This window comes from Scyliorhinus canicula, chromosome 5, assembly GCF_902713615.1.
Source record: "Scyliorhinus canicula chromosome 5, sScyCan1.1, whole genome shotgun sequence".
Classification (NCBI taxonomy): domain Eukaryota; kingdom Metazoa; phylum Chordata; class Chondrichthyes; order Carcharhiniformes; family Scyliorhinidae; genus Scyliorhinus; species Scyliorhinus canicula.
The window spans coordinates 140,214,722-140,233,460 of NC_052150.1; the positions used below are offsets into that span (position 1 = coordinate 140,214,722).

General features: G+C 56.2%; 1 protein-coding gene across 1 annotated transcript in view; it reads right to left on the reverse strand.

The window, feature by feature from the left end:
- The window catches only part of LOC119966296 (insulin-like growth factor-binding protein 4), a 162,897-nt gene that overhangs the window by 33,349 nt on the left and 110,809 nt on the right, over positions 1 to 18,739 (reverse strand). Inside the window, exon 2 of the mRNA XM_038797770.1 lies at positions 10,438 to 10,646. Coding sequence (XP_038653698.1) covers positions 10,438 to 10,646 — 209 coding nt within the window. The remainder of the gene's footprint in view (positions 1 to 10,437; positions 10,647 to 18,739) is intronic.

Genomic DNA, 18,739 nt, shown 5'->3' on the forward strand with positions numbered 1-18,739 from the left:
GCACTGTAACCAATCACTGTTTGTCGATGTACCATTTGTCAATATTCTCTGTTGATTATTCTTTTGTCTACTATGTACGTACTGTGTACATTCCTCGGCCGCAGAAAAATACTTTTAAGTGTACTTCGGTACATGTGACAATAGATAAATCAAATCAAATCAAGGTGAAGAACCATTAGGGAGCAGTGACCACAATATGATAGAATTTACCTTGCAATTTGAGAGGGAGAAGCTGCAATCAAATGTAATTGTATTACAATTAAATACGGGTAACTACAAAGACATGAGGGAGGAGTTGGCCAGAGTTGATTGGAAAAGGAGCCTAGCAGGGAAGACAGTAGAACAGCAATGGCAGAGGTTTTGGGGGTTATTCGGGAGGCACAACAGAAAGGAGGAAGAAACATGCTAAGGGGAGGACAAGGCATCCATTGCTGATGAGGGATGTCAAGGACAGCATAAAAGCTAAAGAAAAAGCATACAAAGTGGTGAGGATTAGTGGGAAGCCAGATGATTGGGAAGCCTTTAAAAGTGAGCAGAGGACAACTAAAAAAGCAATAAGGGGGGAGAAGATGAAGTATGAGTGAAAGCTAGCTACTAATATAAAGGAAGATGGGAAGAGTTTTTTTCAATACATAAAAGGTAAGAGAGAGGCAAAAATAGACATTGAACCACTGGAAAATGTGGCTGGAAAAGTAACAATAGGAAACAAAGAAATGGCAGACGAACCGAATAGTTACTTTGCATCAGTCTTCACGGTGGAAGACACCAATGGGATGCCAGAGCTCCAATAGAACTAGGGGCCAGAGGTGAGTGCAGTGACTATTACTAAGAAGGTTCTGGGGAAACTGAAATGTCTGAAGGTGGATAAATCATCTGCACCGGATGGGCTACACCCCAGGGTTCTAAAAGAGATAGCTGACGAGATTGTGGAGGTATTGGTGATGATCTTTTAGGAATCACTGGAGGCAGGAAGTGTCCCAGAGGACTGGAAAGTGGCTAATGGAACACCACTGTTTAAGAAGGGAGGGAGGGAGGCAGAAGATGGAAAATTATAAGCCGTTTAGCCTGACTTCGATCATTGGTAAGATTTTAGAGACCATTATTAAAGATGAGATCGTGGAGTACTTGGAAGTGCATGATAAAATAGGATTGAGTCAGCATGGCTTCGTCAAGGGGAAGTCATGTCTGACAAATCTGTTCGTGTTCTTTGAGGAAGTAACAATGAAGTTAGACAAAGGAGAACCATTGACGTGAATTATTTAGATATCCAGAAGGCCTTTGACAAGGTGCCACATCGGAATTTGTTAAATTAGTTAGGAGCCCATGGTGTTCAGGGTAAGATCCTGGCATGGATAGAGGATTGGCTGACTGGCAGAAGGCAGAGAGTGGGGATAAAGGTGTCTTTTTCAGGATGGCAGCCGGTGACAAGTGGTATGCCTCAGGAGTCAGTGCTGGGACCACAACTTTTCACAATATACATTAATGATCTGGGGGAAGGAACTGAAGGCACAGTTGCAAGTTTTCAGACGATACAAAGATCTGTAGGGGGCAGGCAGTATTGAGGAAGCAGACGGGCTTCATAAGGACTTGGACAGGCTAGGAGAGTGGGCAAAGAAATGGCATATGGAATACAATGTGGAAAAGTGTAAGGTTATGCACTTTGGAAGGAGAAATGGAGGCATGGACTATTTTCTAAATGGGGAGATGCTTAGGAAATCAGAAGCACAAAGAGACTTGGGAATCCTTGTTCTCGATTCTCTTAAGGTTAACGAGCAGGTTCAGTCGACAGTTAGAAAGGCATATGCAATGTTAGCATTCACGTCAAGAGGGCTAGAATACAAAACCAAGGATGTACTTCTGAGGCTATACAAGGCTCTGGTGAGACCCCATCTGGAGTATTTGTGAGCAGTTTGGGGCCCTGTATCTAAGGAAAGATGCGCTGGCCTTGGAAAGGGTCCAGACGAGGTTCACAAGAATGATCCCTGAAATGAACAGCTTGTCGTATGAGGAACGGTTCAGGACTCTGGGTCTGTACTCGGAGTTTCGAAGGATGAGGGGGGATCTTATTGAAACTTACAGGATACTGCAAGGTCTGGATAGAGTGGATGTGGAGAGAATGTTTCCACTTATAGGAAAAACTAGAAGCAGAGGACACAATCTCAGACTAAAGGGACGATCCTTTAAAACAGAGATGAGGAGGAATTTCTTCAGCCAGAGGTTGATGAATCTGTGGAACTCTTTGCTGCAGAAGACTGTTGAAGCCAACTCACTGAGTGTCTTTAAAACAGAGATAGATTGTTTTTTGATTAATAAGGGGATCAGGGGTTATGGGGAGAAGGCAGGAGAACGGGGATGAGAAAAGTATCAGCCATGATTGAATGGTGGAGCAGATTCGAAGGGCCAAGTGGCCTAATTCTGCTCCTTTGTCTTATGGTCTTATGGTCTTATAAAAGGAGTCCATTCGGCCCGTGGAGCTTGCACTGATTCCCTGAAAGAGCATTCCACCTCGTCCCACTCCCCTGTCTTATCCCCATAGCCTTGCACATTCTTCCTTTTCAGAGAACAATTCAGTTCCCTTTAGAATTCTCGATCAAACCTGCCTCTACCATCATCTCAGGAAATTCATTTAATATTCAAACCACCCTCTGGGTGAAAAATCTTTTCCTCAAATCACGTTTACTCCTTTTGTCAATTATTTTGAAACTAGTGCCATCTACTTCTTGATGCTCACCTGCGTGGAAAGTTTCTCACTACTTCTACTGTTCATACCTCTCAGGATCTTGAATATCTCTTTCAGCCTTCTTTTCTCCAAGGAAAACAGTCCCAACCCCTCCAACCTATCCTCACAGCTACAGTTCTTTATCACTGGAATAATTCTTGTGAATTTCCTCTGTGTTCTCCTCCAATGCCTTCACCTCCTTCCTCAAGTGTGGTACCCAGAACTGGTTGTTGTACTCCAGATGAGGCCTAATTTGTTAATATTTTTGTATGCTTTGCCTGCCTTGCTATACTTTGCAAGCCAATACATTATGGAGCACAGATCCATGTTTTCTTTCAGTTCGACTACTGAAGCAATAAAGGATGGGTGGGATTCTCCCTCCACCGGGTCGGAGAATCGCCGGGGGCTGGCGTGAATGCCGCCCCCGCAGGCATCCGAATTCTCCGGTGCCGGGGTATTGGGGGGGGCGGGAATCGCGCCGCGCCGGTCGGGGGCTGTCGGCAGCGCCCCCCCCCCCCAGAGATTCTGCGGCCCGCGATGGGCCGAGTGGCCGCCCGTCTTTAGCCGGTCCCGCCGGCGTAAATCACAACAGGTCCTTACCAGCGGGACCTGGATCCACGGGCAGCCTGCTGAGTCCTTGGGGGTGGGGGGGGGGGGGGGGGGGGGGGGGGTGTAGCCATCTGGGATGGCCACCCAGAATACAAAATGGATGATCGCAATACCTGTAGGGAAATATGGACAATGTTAAGAAAGCAAGCAGGCACAGAGCCTGTATGCATATTGGAGAAGGCAGCTCCCAGACGAGACTGAAACTATAGGTCAATTAACATAGGCCAATCTCCGGGAACAAAGGAAAGACACTCAAGCAACCGATCTAGCTTCAGACATCGCGGTGCCAGTTCCCCAAACCGAAAGCGTAAATAAAGCAAGGCCAACGGCCACCTAGGACACGCCCAGCCATCAGGGCACCCACCCCTTTATTGGTCAAGATCAATACGAGTGATCAAGATATGGTCCAATTAATTGGGGCCAAGTTCAAGGCCCGTCCAAAAGCACGTGAAGCATTCAAAGCATTCCAAACAGGTTAAACATAACGAGTGCTCCGAAAGTTAGTGATTTGAAACAAACCTGTTGGACTTTAACCTGGTGTTGTAAGACTTCTGACTGTAATATAATCATGGTTGATCAAACACTTCAATGTCTTTTACACTCACAATCCCCATATCCCTTTATATTATTGTTAATCAGAAGTCTATCAATCACTGCTTTAAACAGACACAATGGCTAGGATTCTCCATTTGGGAGATTATGGACGGGATTCCCTGTTGATGCCAGGACAGAATTTGTGGAGTTCCACAAAGCAAAACTGGCGCCGCACCTGGACCGATTCAGCTACTGTTAAGGGGCTATGTGGAACACAATCAATTCCAATGAAACAGTGGATTCGCTGGTTCTGCGATTGACACTCAGGAGGCACATACACACACTTCACTCCCCGCACACACCATCCCAGCCAACAAGATGGCAGCAAGACGCGTGGCCCCATGATTCACGGATGCCGAGCTGGAGACCCTGCTGGACACGGTGGAGGAGAAGCGGATGACCCTGTACCCCGATCCGGGAAGGAGGCTGGCAGTTGCCACCATTCACCGTGCCTGGGCACAGGTAGCAGAGGCAGTGAGCACCGTGAGCAAGAACGTCCGGACCGGCCAGCAGTGCCGAAAAAAGTGCACAACCTCCTCGGAGCAGCCAGGGTGAGGAGGCAGCATCGTTACTCCGGCACTAACCCCCATCCGACACGCCCGTAACCCCACCCCCCCAACTCGGAGGGTGGTGGACCCCCACCCTACACCACATGCCGGCACCCATAACAACCGCCTGGCCGGGTGCCCTGGCCACTGAGGCCACCAGTTACCCACCCCCTGGGCTGCATGCATCAGACTTCTAACGCTGTCATTTTCTGTTTGCCCGTCCACCACCCAGGAGAAGGCTGCCCACAACTGCCAGGAGTGGGAGAAAACTGGAGGGGGACCGCCGGACTTGCGGCCCCTCACCATGGCAGAGCAGATGACCCTGGACGTGGTCGGCGGCCTGAAGGAAAGGGAGGTTACCGGGGTGGAGTTCGGCTGCGGGCAAGAAAGTGAGACCCCGCTGAGTCACAGTTCACCGTGACACGTGCGCCAACCTCCCCCCTCAATGCCACTCCCCCTACCACCCTCACCCCCAAACCACTCTCACTGCCATACCACCCTCACCCCCACCACCCACACTCCCCCGCAGCACCATGGTCCAATTCTGCGTCTTGTCTTGTGTCTTGCAGGGGCTGCTGGAGATGGGCCGGGCCCATCTGGTGTCCTCCACCCCCAGCCAGTGCTGCAGCTGGAGCCCTTCCACACCCCCATGCGCTGAGCACTGACACTGAGAGCAGGTCAGATGCAAGCCTTCGACCCGAGATGCAGTACACCCCAGTTGTCGAGTCTGAGGATGACACTGACTTCCCATCACAGCTGTCTCCAACACCCTCCACCATCGCAGAGATACAAACCTCGGTTGGACACTTTAGTGAAGAGGCTCCTGGGACACTATCTGGTGCACACCACACAGCTTATCTGGTACAGCAGGTGGAGGTAGGAACAGCCGAGGGGGCGGACGGTCGGAGGGTGGCCCGACCTCAGGGACTAGCTGACATCCTGACGGGTTTCTGGAACAGACAGTCCCATCGATTGTGGAAGTGCAGTCACAGAGCCAGGGACTACATGAGGGGTTGTCAGCGAGCATCCAGCACCTGCAATTGCACTGGGAGGAGTCACGGGCAACCATGTGCCAGAGACACTTCAAAATTGCAGTGCGCTTCGGAGAGTGGTCCACTCAAAGCAGGCCATGGCTGAGAACATCAACGGCATTGTCCAGGCGCTGGCTGACATGAAGCAGACACAGAAGGAGGTAGCGCAGTCCCAGAGGGAGATGGCCCAATCACTGGCTGATGTGACACAAACCAAGAAGTTTATGGCACAGTCAATGGGTGATGTGGCGCAGTCCCAGATGGCGATGGTCAACTCCCTGTGGTCCATGGCCGCGAGCCTGCAGACCCTGTTTGAGACCAGAGTGGGCCTCCAGGACTGGCAGCGCCAACTGGTGGGAGAGCCTCAGGGCCTAGCTCCACTCACATCCCAAACTCACGGAGTATCCTGGGGGCCATTGGGCACCCCGAGGGAGGAGGAGGTGATGGGGCCCATACTGGTGACTCCTGCAGGGGAGGTGCCGGAACACCACAGCATCTCAGACTCCCTCCTTCCCATCCCTGGTGCATCTGGTGGGCAGCGGGCAGAACAAGGTGGCACCACGGAGCATCAGCCAGGCCCATCGAGGCCCAGGTGTCCCAGAAGACGCCCGCCCACGGAAATCCAAGTCACAGAACGTTCCGTGCGTGTTGGCCCTGGCACTCACATTATGCGGCCCCTCTTACCCGCATGTCCTGCCCATCCTCCCCCTCCCCCGCATCCTTCATTGTCGGATGAGGCATGGTGTTCCTCCTCCTCCTCCAGCACATCGCCCATCTGCTGCGCGATGTTGTGGATGATGCAGCAGGCCGCCACGATGCGGGCGACCCTCTCAGCATCATTCTCGAGGGCCCCTCCAGAGCGGTCCAGGTACCTGAGCCGCATCTTCAGGAGGCCGAAGCACCTCTCGATCATGCTCCTGGACGCTGCATGAGCATCGTTGTAGTGCGTCTCAGTATCAGTCTGTGGCCTCCGGATAGGTGTCACAGACTGCAGTGGATAACCCCCGTCACCCAGGAGCCAATCCCCCAGTCAGGAGGGGCACCTCGAACATGTCAGGACTTGTTCAGTGTGCCAGGATGAATGCATTATGCACACTTCCTGGGTATCGGGCACAGACATGAGTGATGCGCAGCTGATGATCACATATCAGCTGCATGTTCATCAAGTGGAACCCCTTTCGGTTTGTGTAGAATGGCCTGCCATCTGAAGGTGCTCATAGGGGGACATGCATCTCATCGATCACCCCTGGACCCAGGGCATCCCGTCAATAGCGGTGAATCGTAGGCTTGGTCCAAATTGAAATGGATGGATTGAGCCACCTTGGCATCCAGGGCCTCCATGATGCCCAGGTGCACCAAGGTCTGTGAGATTCTGGACAGGACCCCACTCAGCGCCTGGAAGGACCCCATGGCGTAAACGTTCAGGGTGACTGTCACCCTGAAGGCTTCCAGGAGTGGGTGTCCTATCCCATACCCCATGGTGCCAGGTGAGCCATGTTCTGGCAGATATGCCGCACAGTCTCCTTGCTCAGCCGGAGTCTTTGACGGCATAACAGGTCCGGCAGGCCCTCGAGTGACAGGCGGAGACAGTACACACAAGGCCTCATGTGGCACCTCCTTCGCACCTCCTCCTCCTCGGCCTGTTGGGCAGTCAGCTCTCAAGCCTGGGTGGCTGCCTCCTGCTCCTCTGAAGCACGCTCTGCTGCTGCAGCTTTCTCTGCATTTGCAGCCGCAAGGCTGTGGGGACCAGCAGGAAGGCCACCATTGCTAGTTGAATTCCAATATCCATTGTCTGCAGTGGGTGAATGACCAACTTGTTAGCATGGTATGTACCCACCATGCCCAACCAGGTCCCACAGGCTACATGCTGGCCCTGGTTGCCGCTGCTGGTTCTGCACCCGCATGTCCCCTCCCCACATCTCCACACCCCTGGCCCCATCAGTGCCCGGTACTGGGGGGACCTCTGGCCCTGACACCTATCCCTAATGCCAGGAATACTGTCTGTCAGCACTGCCCTTACCAGAGTTATGCTTTGCGACCCTTGCTCGGCGCCTCGGTCGGGGTTACTGTGGCCGTTGCCCTTGTTGGGCTGCAGGCATGTGGCGACCAGCGGCCGGGTAGGGGGGTATGGCAAGGGATGGGTGTGGGAGTGGGGAGGAGTGGGGGCACCCATACAGCCGGTGTCACTCTGTAGAACCAGGGCCAAGGTGGGTGGTCAGTACAATGTACAACAAGACAGCTGCCTTGCAGGCCGCAGCAATGGTGGTCCATGTCTGGACACCACCCAGTCCCATGGGGGATCATCCTGGCCATTCGGCCTGTTGCCCCATCACTTCCCTCCTCCCCTGGCCCTAGCAGGGCCCCCGACCCCACCCTAGCCAGCCAGTCACTGTCCAGCCCGGCAGCTCACAGTTGCGCCTGTCCGTATCCTCTCTCTCTCCCTCATAGGGCCCAACGCCAGTTTCATGATTTAAAAAAGCACAAGTGAACCATGCCATTGGGAACTCGGCCCATCAGAGGCGGGGAATCCACCGGGTCAGGCTTGCTAATAACATGCAAACGATGTTTACTGTATGTGCGTTCCAGAATGCATTGACACCGCTGTCGAGGTGATGGAGAATTGCGATTTGGCATCAAATCAGCTCCCGCCGTGATTTTGGCATCAGGATCTATTCTCTGCCCAATAACGTTTCGCGATTTTTGCATCACCCAACGGAGAATCCCGCCCTATGTTCTCCCACCAAAGGTGAATTGAAACTGATTGCGCTCTTTTGCTTCATTCATCTCCCTTAAATTCAAAGTGCTGCAACCACAATGTTTACAAACATCAACCACTTCAAAGAGAGTTAAGTGCTGTCCATTTCCAGCTTTGCACTTCAAAATTAGCCAAGCATGAAGGGGGGTAATTGGAATGCACTCATTCTTTTTGATGTGGTTGATGTTTGTAAACATTGTGGTGACAGCACTCCGACTTCAAGGGAGATGAATGAAGCAAGGCTGACAACTGTATTTGAGGAAGTTTTCAATCACAGCCCATTAGGAGAAATGAAAGAATCGTTTGCACCTAAAGGATCTGAGGTCACTGCTTTTCTCTTTCCAGGAATGGACACACTTCCTCTGCCTGAACCATCAGGTGTATGTCCAGGTGAACATTACAACAGTAATTTGTTTCACTGTCCCTGTCTGGACTGCTCTCCAGCTTCCATACATGGGTCTCTTTTCTGGGGTCTGTGGGGGTTTCTTTTAGTTCAGGGGTCTCTGTAGGGGATTCTTTCAGTTCCGCGGGCGGCCCTGTGCCCTGGGGGCACTCTTTTCCTACGTGTCGGCCGTGTCAGCCTCCGCGAATGCCGACGCGTAGGTGAACCTCACTCCGCGCATGCGCGGGGATGACGTCAGCATCCGCTGATGCTCCCGCGCATGTGCGGACTCTCACCGGCCGGCGGAGTCCCTTCGGCCCCGGTTGGCACGGCGCCAAAGGCCTTCCACGCCAGCCGGCGGGGCACAAACCACTCCAGCGCTGGCCTAGCCCATGAAGGTGCGGAGGATTCTGCACCTTTGGGTCAGGCCAACGCCGGAGTGGTTCACGCCACTCCATCCCGCCGGGACCCCCCCGCCCCACCGAGTACAGGACAATCCTACCCATGAAGAAACAGTGCTAACCACTGTGCTACCATGTGGGGTCTCTTTGGGGGGGGGGGGGATTTATTCAGGGATCTCTTTGGGAGTGTTACTTTTTTAGAGGGTCCTTGTGAGCTAGCTCCCTATCGTGCGTGTCTCTGGGAGGAGGTCTCCCCATCTGTGGGGTCTCGGGGGGGTTTCCTTATCTAGGAGATGTCTCCCATTTTAGAAGGGTCTCTGGGGGTGTCTCCCCTTTTAGGAGGTCTCTGGGAGGGCAGTGGGGGGGGTTCTGGCAGGGTAGGGGTGGGCAGGTCATGCATTGTTGGGAGGAGGGTGGCCCTTGGATAGAGTTGGGACCTCAGGGAAGGGAGAGCAGGTGGAACCCGGTGGGCTGAACATAGGAGGGGTAGAGGTGTTGGAGAGGCCAGAGGTGGAGAGGGAGCACGTGCAGGGATTATACCTTGTGAGAAGGCATCAGATATTGAAAGGAGGCTGTTGATAGAGACCTCCACCTCGTGACTGCCTGAAGCAAGAACAGAGTCATTAAACAGACTTCCCCCTTGTCCCAAATTCCTCCCACCAACTTGAAAATTGAGGCTTGGTGGGAGATGGCCCTAAAATGGCCATTAATTGGTCACTTAAGTTGCTCAATTAGGGTGGGCTGGATGGCCTAGACTTTGAAAGTCCCACCGTAAAATTATGAAGCGATCAGGGCAGGTAGAATCCAGGTGGGAAGGGCTATTTGAAAACTCTTACGGGCCAACCCTGCCTACAAACCCGTTGGTGGGGGAGCATAAAATTCTACTTGAAGTGGTTAGTCGCCGAGCTATATAGACCAGCATGACCCAGGATTGGCCCTCAGCATGTTGTAACTTACCTGATCCAAGTCACAGCATGGGAAGTTAGAGGGCAAGAATTGGCCTCATTGTTGTTGGTTTATGTGTGGAAAATTCCCAGTGATCTCACTCCTGACAGTTAACTAGATGTTGGACACGGCCAAGTTTAGCTGCATTTTGTGCTATGATCAAATAGACCATAGCTAGTCATTGTCACAGCAACATACCATTGGAACCATAGCCCAGAATTAACCAGTGCCAACGGCAGAGAGAAGCAATTAGAGAGGAATATAATTTTCGAGAAAGGAAAATAAGTGTAACCAGAGTTTACATTGTCCAGAATGTTGTATATGGATGAATGAGCTGGGGAGATGTTACGTTAACCATCATGTAATGGTAAAGGAAACCCAGAATATACACGTATCAATGTCAGGCCAACAGTAATTACATGCAAATTAGTTCAAAAGAATGTTTGATTTTACCAGTGGTTCTCTTGGCTTCTGTTTGTAGTTCGCTCGTGCTCTCATTCCCATCTGTGCATCAGCTGAATTTCGTGTTTCGGACAGTCTGTCTGCAATGACGTGCCCAGGGGCTGGCACAAATCTGAAGCTGGTGCCTGCTAACCGATCTTGGGTGCCTTCTGTGCCACCTGGACTGGGATTCACAGCTTCCACATTGGATACTTGAACTTCTGAAAATGACAGTTTTCACAAATCAGTGAGTTTTTTTACAAGGATCAGCAGAATGGCAGCTTGGACCTGCATTGGAAAAGCAGAGAGGGCCTCCATTTAATGCAATGTTCAAAATATGGAACATCCGACAATGTAACACTCCTTCAGTAAGCAAGAAAGAATGAACTGGAATGATACAGCGCCTCAAAAATGTGCAGGAATACTTTGTTACATGTAATTTAAAGCACGGGAACAGGCCATTTGGCACAACTGGTCTATGTTGAGATTTGTGCTCCACATATTTTACCCACGGTACTTTGCTTTAAAATATATGCATTGTGATACATATGGACACCATACATAGAACATAGAACAGTACAGCACAGAACAGGCCCTCCGGCCCTCGATGTTGTGCCGAGCAATGATCACCCTACTCAAACCCACGTATCCACCCGATATCCGTAACCAAACAACCCCCCCCTTAACCTTACTTTTTAGGACACTACGGGCAATTTAGCATGGCCAATCCACCTAACCCGCACATCTTTGGACTGTGGGAGGAAACCGGAGCACCCGGAGGAAACCCACGCACACACGGGGAGGACGTGCAGACTCCACACAGACAGTGACCCAGCCGGGAATCGAACCTGGGACCCTGGAGCTGTGAAGCATTTATGCTAACCACCAGGCTACCGTGCTACCCATACCTAGGAACATTTACCATTTAACCCTCAATCCTGTTTTGCCATCCAATAAGACTATGGCTGACCTATTGTCTAACTATGTTGCAGTATATATCTCCATATATCCCTTAACACCTTTAGCAAACAGGAATGGTTTAGGATACACCAATAGTATAACTATATTGCAGTTTTTGCCTCCACATATCCCTTAATACCTTTAGCTAACAGGAATGGTTTGGGATTCACCAAAGTGTTACAAATGGCAACACGATGAATGACCAGTTAACATGTATTTTATGCTGTGAATTGACCAAACTGCATTACCTCCTTATGGTAAGCAATTCTAATGCAGGGTTCAGCCTCACAATATTCTGATCCATGGTAAATGTGTTACTCATTGAGCCAAACTGGTATTTTGTTGTGCAGTTGGTTGTCATCTTTAAACTGAAATTCAGCACCAACATTAAGAACCTGAAGTGAAATCCTGTGACTGTTTTGCCTCATTCTTGTAAATACTCAGACCTGGATTCTCCGCGATCAGCGCGAGGGCCTGACGCCAGCGTCAAAAACGGCACGAACCACTCCGGCATCGGGCTGACCGGAACATCGAAAATCCTCCGGCCTGGAAAGGGCTAGTAGTGGTGTGATGCCATTCGCGCCGTGGTCACCCGTCACCGCTGCGTGTGCCGCCATAAACGCCGCGCGGCATCGCACCACAAAAGACGCCCCCGCCCGAGACCCGGCAAAATGGCCACCCGCAGAGCTCCGAGGTTCCAGGAGCGCGATATCGATGCGCTCCTGGATGCAGTAGAGCAGAAGAGGGAGGCCCTGTACCTCAGATATGGCCGCAGGGTCACACCACAGCTCAGCCGGCGCCTGTGGAGGGAGATGGCAGAGGCCGTCAGCGCCGTGGCCGTAACAGCAAGGACAGGCAACCAGTGCCACAAGAAGGTCAATGATCTAGTCAGTGCAGCCAGGGTGAGTACACCCCCATCCCCCACCCCCGATGGACAGGACAGCCGAATCTGAAACCGACATGGCTGCACCCACCCATGCAAGCTGCATTGGCAGAATGGGGTGTGAACCTATGCCAACATACAAACAACCGTTGGTCCGCATGTATAATTCTGCCTAACACTGTTGCCCTTCATCCCTTCCACCCTCCCCCCATCCCCGGCAGGAGAAGCGTGCACATAACAACCAGGAGCTTGAGAGGATCGGAGGGGGTCCACCTGAATAGCGCTCCCTCACTATTCATGAAGAGAGGGCCCTGGAGCATGCAGGCGGACCCGAGGACCGGGAGGTTGCGGATGCAGAGGTCGGGGGCGCACCACCAAGTGAGACTCCCAGCTGCCTGCCCCCCTCTCCCCCTTTCTCCCATCTCACCTTCCCCCTTCCCCATACCCCCTTCTCCCTTCCCCCTTTCCCCATTCCCCCTTCCCCATCCCATCTTCCCCCTTCCCCAATACCCCCTTCCCCCTTACCCATTCCCCCCTTTCCCCTTCCCCATTCTACCTTCCCCCTTTCCTATCCGACCTTCCCCCTTCCCCCATGCTCCCTTCCCCTTCCCCCTTTCCCACTTCCCCCATCCCCCCTTCCCCATACCCCCTGGCACTCCCCCATCTCCATTCCCCCATTTACCCCTTCCCCATTCCCCCTTTCCCCATCCCACCTTCCCCCTTCCCCCATTTCTCCCTTCCCCCATACCCCCTTTCCCCCATGGCACTCCCCCATACCCCCTACCCCCATTCCATATTCCCATCTTTCCCCCATCCCACCTTCTCCCCTTCCCCATTCCCTCCTTTCCCCCTTTCCCCATCCCACCATCCCCCCTCCCCCTCCACCTTCCCCATTCCCCCTTTCCCCATCCCACCTTCCCCTTCCCCATTCTCCCCTTTCCCCCCTCCTCCCATCCCCCATCGCGTATCTAACCATGCATCTGTATTGTGTTTTGCAGGACCACACGTAAACCCAATCGTCCCTGCGGATGCCGACCTCCCCCAGGACGTGCCAGGCTGCCCACGAGACAGGGACAGACCCGGCCCGTCAGGCATACGATGACCCCACTCTGCGCCAGGCCGCCCACGAGACATGGACAGACCTGGCTCGTCAGGCATATGACCCCCCCCCCCCCCCCCCGTGCCAGGCCAGCCACGAGACAGGGACAGACCCAGCCCGTCAGACATACGACGCCCCACCCTGTGCCAGGCCGCCCACGAGACAGGGACAGACCCAGAGCGGCAGGCATATGATGCCCCCACCCTGCCAGGCCGCCCACGACTCAGGGACAGACCCGAAGTGCCAGGCATACGACGCCCCCACTCTGTGTCAGTGCGGCGACGCCGGCGGGCCACACCCAGCGACAAGGAGGGCAGCCACAGCAACAGATCCCATCCCAGTCGACCCAGGACACTGACACACATGACACAACCACCCAGGAGACCCACATACAGGACACACCCACCCAGGACACTGACACACAGGACACCGACACACAGGACACCGACACACAGGACACTGACACACAGGACACCGACACACAGGGGATGGATGGACAGGAAACACCACCCCAGGGGACCCCGAACTTCAGGTCGGATGAGGAGCACGACACAACGCCACTGCTTTCTCCAACACCCTCCACCACCGCAGAGACACTCACCTCGGTTGGGCACTTTAGCGATGAGGCCTCTGGTACACTAACTGGTGCGCACAACACAGCTGTCCCAGTACAGCAGGTGGAGGTAGGAGCAACCGAGGGGCCGGACGGTCGGAGGGCAGCCCAGCGCAGGCATCCATCTGCCGCCCAGACGGGTCCCGGGTTCCTGGAGTTACTACACCCACCCATAGACCCGATGCAGTCACTGAACCAGGGAAGATCGAAGGGGGTGACGGCTGGCTTATGGTGGATGCAGATGAAGGTGGAGGAGTCCACCCGCGTGCAGGAGCAGGTGTGGGGCCGGTCATGCGTGCCACCCAGGCCGACACCACACGGGTGGCGTCCGCAGTGGAGGCAATGGGGGTGACGGTGTCAGACATGGGGAGCGGTATGCAGGGCCTGGGACTGTCTGTGCAGGCGGCGTCTCATGGCTGCCCTCTCACAGGAAGCCATGAGCCAGAGCCAGCAGCAGATCGCAGAGGCGCTCAACACCATGGCCCAGTCTCAGCAGGCAATGGCCCAGTCTCAGCAGGCCATTGCTGGGGGCATCAGCGCCATTGCCCAGGTGCTGGCCGGCGTCACCCAGACACAGACAGGGATGGCAGACACCCTGAGCTCCATGGCTACAAACTTGTAGACCCTTGTTGATACCAGGGCGGGCCTCCAGGACTGGCAGCGCCAGGTGTCGGGGGGGCGTCGGATGCTGGATACGTTTGCAGCCCCGACCCATGGTGAGGCCCAGGGGCCATCAGGCACACCGAGGGAGGAGAACGTGCTGGGGCCTGTTCCGGGTCCCCCTGGAGGGGAGGTCCCGGAACACCGCGGCACCTCGGACCTCCCCCCATCCATCCCGGGTGCACCTGGTGGGCAATGGGCAGAACATGCTGGCACCACCCCATCCCAGTCGCCCGAGCCGCGGCCTGGCCCATCCAGGCCGGGCCGCCCCAGGAAACGGCCGTCAAAGGGGCCCCTCGTCACAGAGCATGACTCACAGGGGTGCACTCCAGTTCTGCTGTACCGACTGGGGAACCACCTAAACATAGGCATATGTAAGGCCAAAAAATTAGAGACTGAGTAAGTTGGCACGGGTGCAGGGCACAGACTAGTTATAGGGGCTCGGGCATGTGTATGAACTGTTTGTTATTAAAATCACTTTCAGATGACAGAAGCTGCCCTTGTGCTCTGTCCGATGCATGCGGGGGTAGTGTGAGGTGAGCGGCAGTGGGTGTGTGAAGGATGATAGGACATCGTCGTCCGGTGAGTGTGACCCCTCACCCCTCCCACCGATGTCGAGCCCAGAGCTCATCGCAGGGCGGGTTGTCATCATCCTCCATAGCATGCAATAGGCTCGCTTCCACCGGCGACCGTGTGAGCCCTGACCGTTGTGCCGCAGGTGGTTGTGCAATGGAGGGGTGGTGTGCATGCGGGTGGAGTGAGGGTGATTGGCGGTGGGTGGGGTGAGGGTGGTTGGTGTTGGGTGGGGTGAGGGTGGTTGGTGGTGGGTGGGTGGGGTGAGGGTGGTTGGTGGTGGGTGGGTGGGGTGAGGGTGGTTGGTGATGGGTGGGTGGGGGTGGTTGGTGATGGGTGGATGGGGTGAGGGTGGTTGGTGGCGGGTGGGTGTGGTGAGGGAGGTTCGTGGTGCCATACTGTGCCCTCTGTGCCCATACCCAGCGATTCACACCCCTCCTTTTCTGTGAACCGGGCGGCTATCAACCCGTCCCTTGCCCGCTGGCCCTGCCAGTAAGGGTGGGCAGCTGCCCGACCATGTCCTGCCCGTCTGCCCTGTACATTGCCCCCATCCTCCTCACCCGGGAAGGCCTGCCCTGCATCTCTCTGCTACTCCCCCTCCCCCTCCCTCTCCTCTGCCTCCAGCAAATCGCCCCTCTGCTGGACTATGTTGTGCAGGACACAGCAGACCACAACGATGCGGCCGACCTTATCCGACGGATTCTGGAGGGCCCCTCGAGAGAGAGGTCCAAGCACCTTAAGCGCATCTTCAGCAGCCCAAAGCGCCTCTCTGTCACAGCCCTGGTCGCTGCAGGGGCATCATTGTAGTGGTTCTCCGCGTCATTCTGTGGCCTCCATATAGGCACGACCGCAACGGGTAACCCTTGTCACCCAGCAACCAGCCCCTCAGCCAGGGGTGGCGTCCCTCGAACATGCCGGGGATGAACAACTGCGCCAATACGAACGTGTCATGTACACTGACCGGGCGCAGACATTCAGGATCCTCATGCGGTGGTCACAGACCACCTGCACATTCATGGAGTAGGTCCCCTTCCTATTCGTGAACACGGCCCTGTTATCAGCTGATGGCTGCACGACAACGTGCATCCCATCGATCGCCCCCTGGATCATGGGCACCTTGGCCAAGGCAGCGAAGCCCACTGCCCGGGCACCCTGGCTGGCCCAGTCCACAGGGAATTGAATATAGCGATCCGCGATGGCAAACAGGGTCTCCGTCACTGCAGGGATGCACCGGTGGACCGATGACTGCGTGCCGGAGAGGTCCCCACTTGGTGCCTGGAATCACCCCATGGCATAAACGTTCAGGGCCACCATAACATTGATGGCCACCGGAAGAGGGTGTCCTCCCTCAGTGCACGCGGTGGCAGGTGTGCCATGAGATGGCAAATATGGGCGACTGTTTCCCGGCTAATCCGGTGGCTCCTCCTGCATGCCTGGTCCGTGAGGACCTGGCACGACGTGCGGCGTCAGTACACAAAGAGCCTCATCGGGCGTCTCCGTCGCTTTAGCACCACCACCTCCTCCTCCTCCTCCTCCTCCTCGTGTCGGGCGGGCGGCCTTCCAGCCTGGGTGGCTGCCACCAGCCTCTCTGCGGCACACTCCTCTGCAACAGCCTCGCTGGCACACTCCTGCTCCAGCTCCCCCAGGGTAACATGTAGAAGGGCGCCTCCCGCAACGGCGGCCAACATCGCTGGGTGATGACCAAACATAACTCTGCAGCGGGTGGGGGGTGAAGGATAGACAACATGTCATCATTGCCCACACCGCACCTCCCGCAGCCAAGTGCCATGAGCTCCATGATCGCAGCTGTTGCCAGCTCACACCTGGGCGGGCAACCCCCCTATCCCAGGTACTCACCCTCATCCCCCTCCACGGCACACACCCTCTCCGGCACTCACCCTCCCCGGCACTCACCCACCCCACCCTCCCCGGCACTCACCCTCCCCACCCTCCACGGCACTCACCCTCCCCACCCTCCCCGGCACACACCCTCACCTCCATCACCCGGCACTCACCCTCACCCCCCTCCCCGGCACTCACCCTCACCCCCCTCCCCGGCACTCACCCTCACCCCCCTACCCGGCACTCACCCTCACCCCCCTCCCAGGCACTCACCCTCACCCCCCATCCCCGGCACTCACCCTCACTCCCCTCCCCGGCACTCACCCTCACCCCCCTACCCGGCACTCACCCTCACCCCCCTCCCCGGCAGTCACCCTCACCCCTCTCCCCGGCACTCACCCTCACCCCCCCCCCCCATTGCCTGCACTCAACCCCCTCCCCGGCACTCATCCTCCCCCCCCACCATCCCTTGCACTTACACTCACCCCCCTCCCCGGCACTCATCCTCACCCCCCCCCCCCCCATCCCCTGCCCTCACACTCACCCCCCTCCCCAGCACTCACCCTCACCACCCCCCCATCCCCTGCACTCACCCTCACCCCCCTCCCCGGCACTCACCCTCACCCCCCTCCCCGGCACTCACCCTCACCCCCCCTCCCCGGCACTCACCCGCACCCCCCCTCCCTGGCACTCACCCTCACCACCCCCCGCCCCTCATCCCCGGCACTCACACTCACACCCCTCCCCTGCACTCACCATCCCCCATCTCCCCAGCCCTCACCCCGCCCACCCCCCATCCCCGGCACTCACACTCACCCCCTTCCCCGGCACTCACCCTCACACCCCTCCCCGGCACACACCCTCACCCACCTCCCCGGCACTCACCCTCACCCCACCCAACCCCCATCCCCGGCACTCACACTCACACCCCTACCCTGCACTCACCCTCACCCCCCTCCCCGGCACTCACCCTCATCCCACTCCCCTCACTCACCCTCACCCCCCTCCCCGGCACTCACCCTCACCCCCCCTCCCCGCACTCATCCTCACCCCCCTCCCCGGCACTCACCCTCACCACCCCCCGCCCCGCATCCCCGACACTCTCACTCACCCAATCTCCCCAGCACACCCTCCCCATCTCCCCAGCACTCACCCTCACCCACCCTCCCCGGCACTCACCCTCACATCCCTCCCCAGCACTCACCCTCACCCCCCTCCCCGGCACTCACCCTCACCGCACCCAACCCCCATCCCCGGCACTCACACTCACACCCCTCCCCTGCACTCACCCTCACACCCCTCCCCAAACTCACCCTCACCCCCCTCCCCGGCACTCACACTCACCCCCTCCCCGGCACTCACACTCACCCCCCTCCCCAGCACTCACCCTCACCCCACTCCCCAAACTCACCCACACCCCACACACGGCACTCACCCTCACCCCCCTCCCCGGCACTCACCCTCACCCCCCATGCTCGGCACTCACCCTCACCCCCCTCCCCGGCACTCACCCTCACCCCCCTCCCCGGCACTCACCCTCACCCCCCTCCCCGGCACTCACCCTCACCCCCCTCCCCGGCACTCACCCTCACCCCCCTCCCCGGCAATCACCCTCACCCCCCTCCCCGGCACTCACCCTCACCCCCCTCCCCGGCACTCACCCTCACCCGCCTCCCCGGCATTC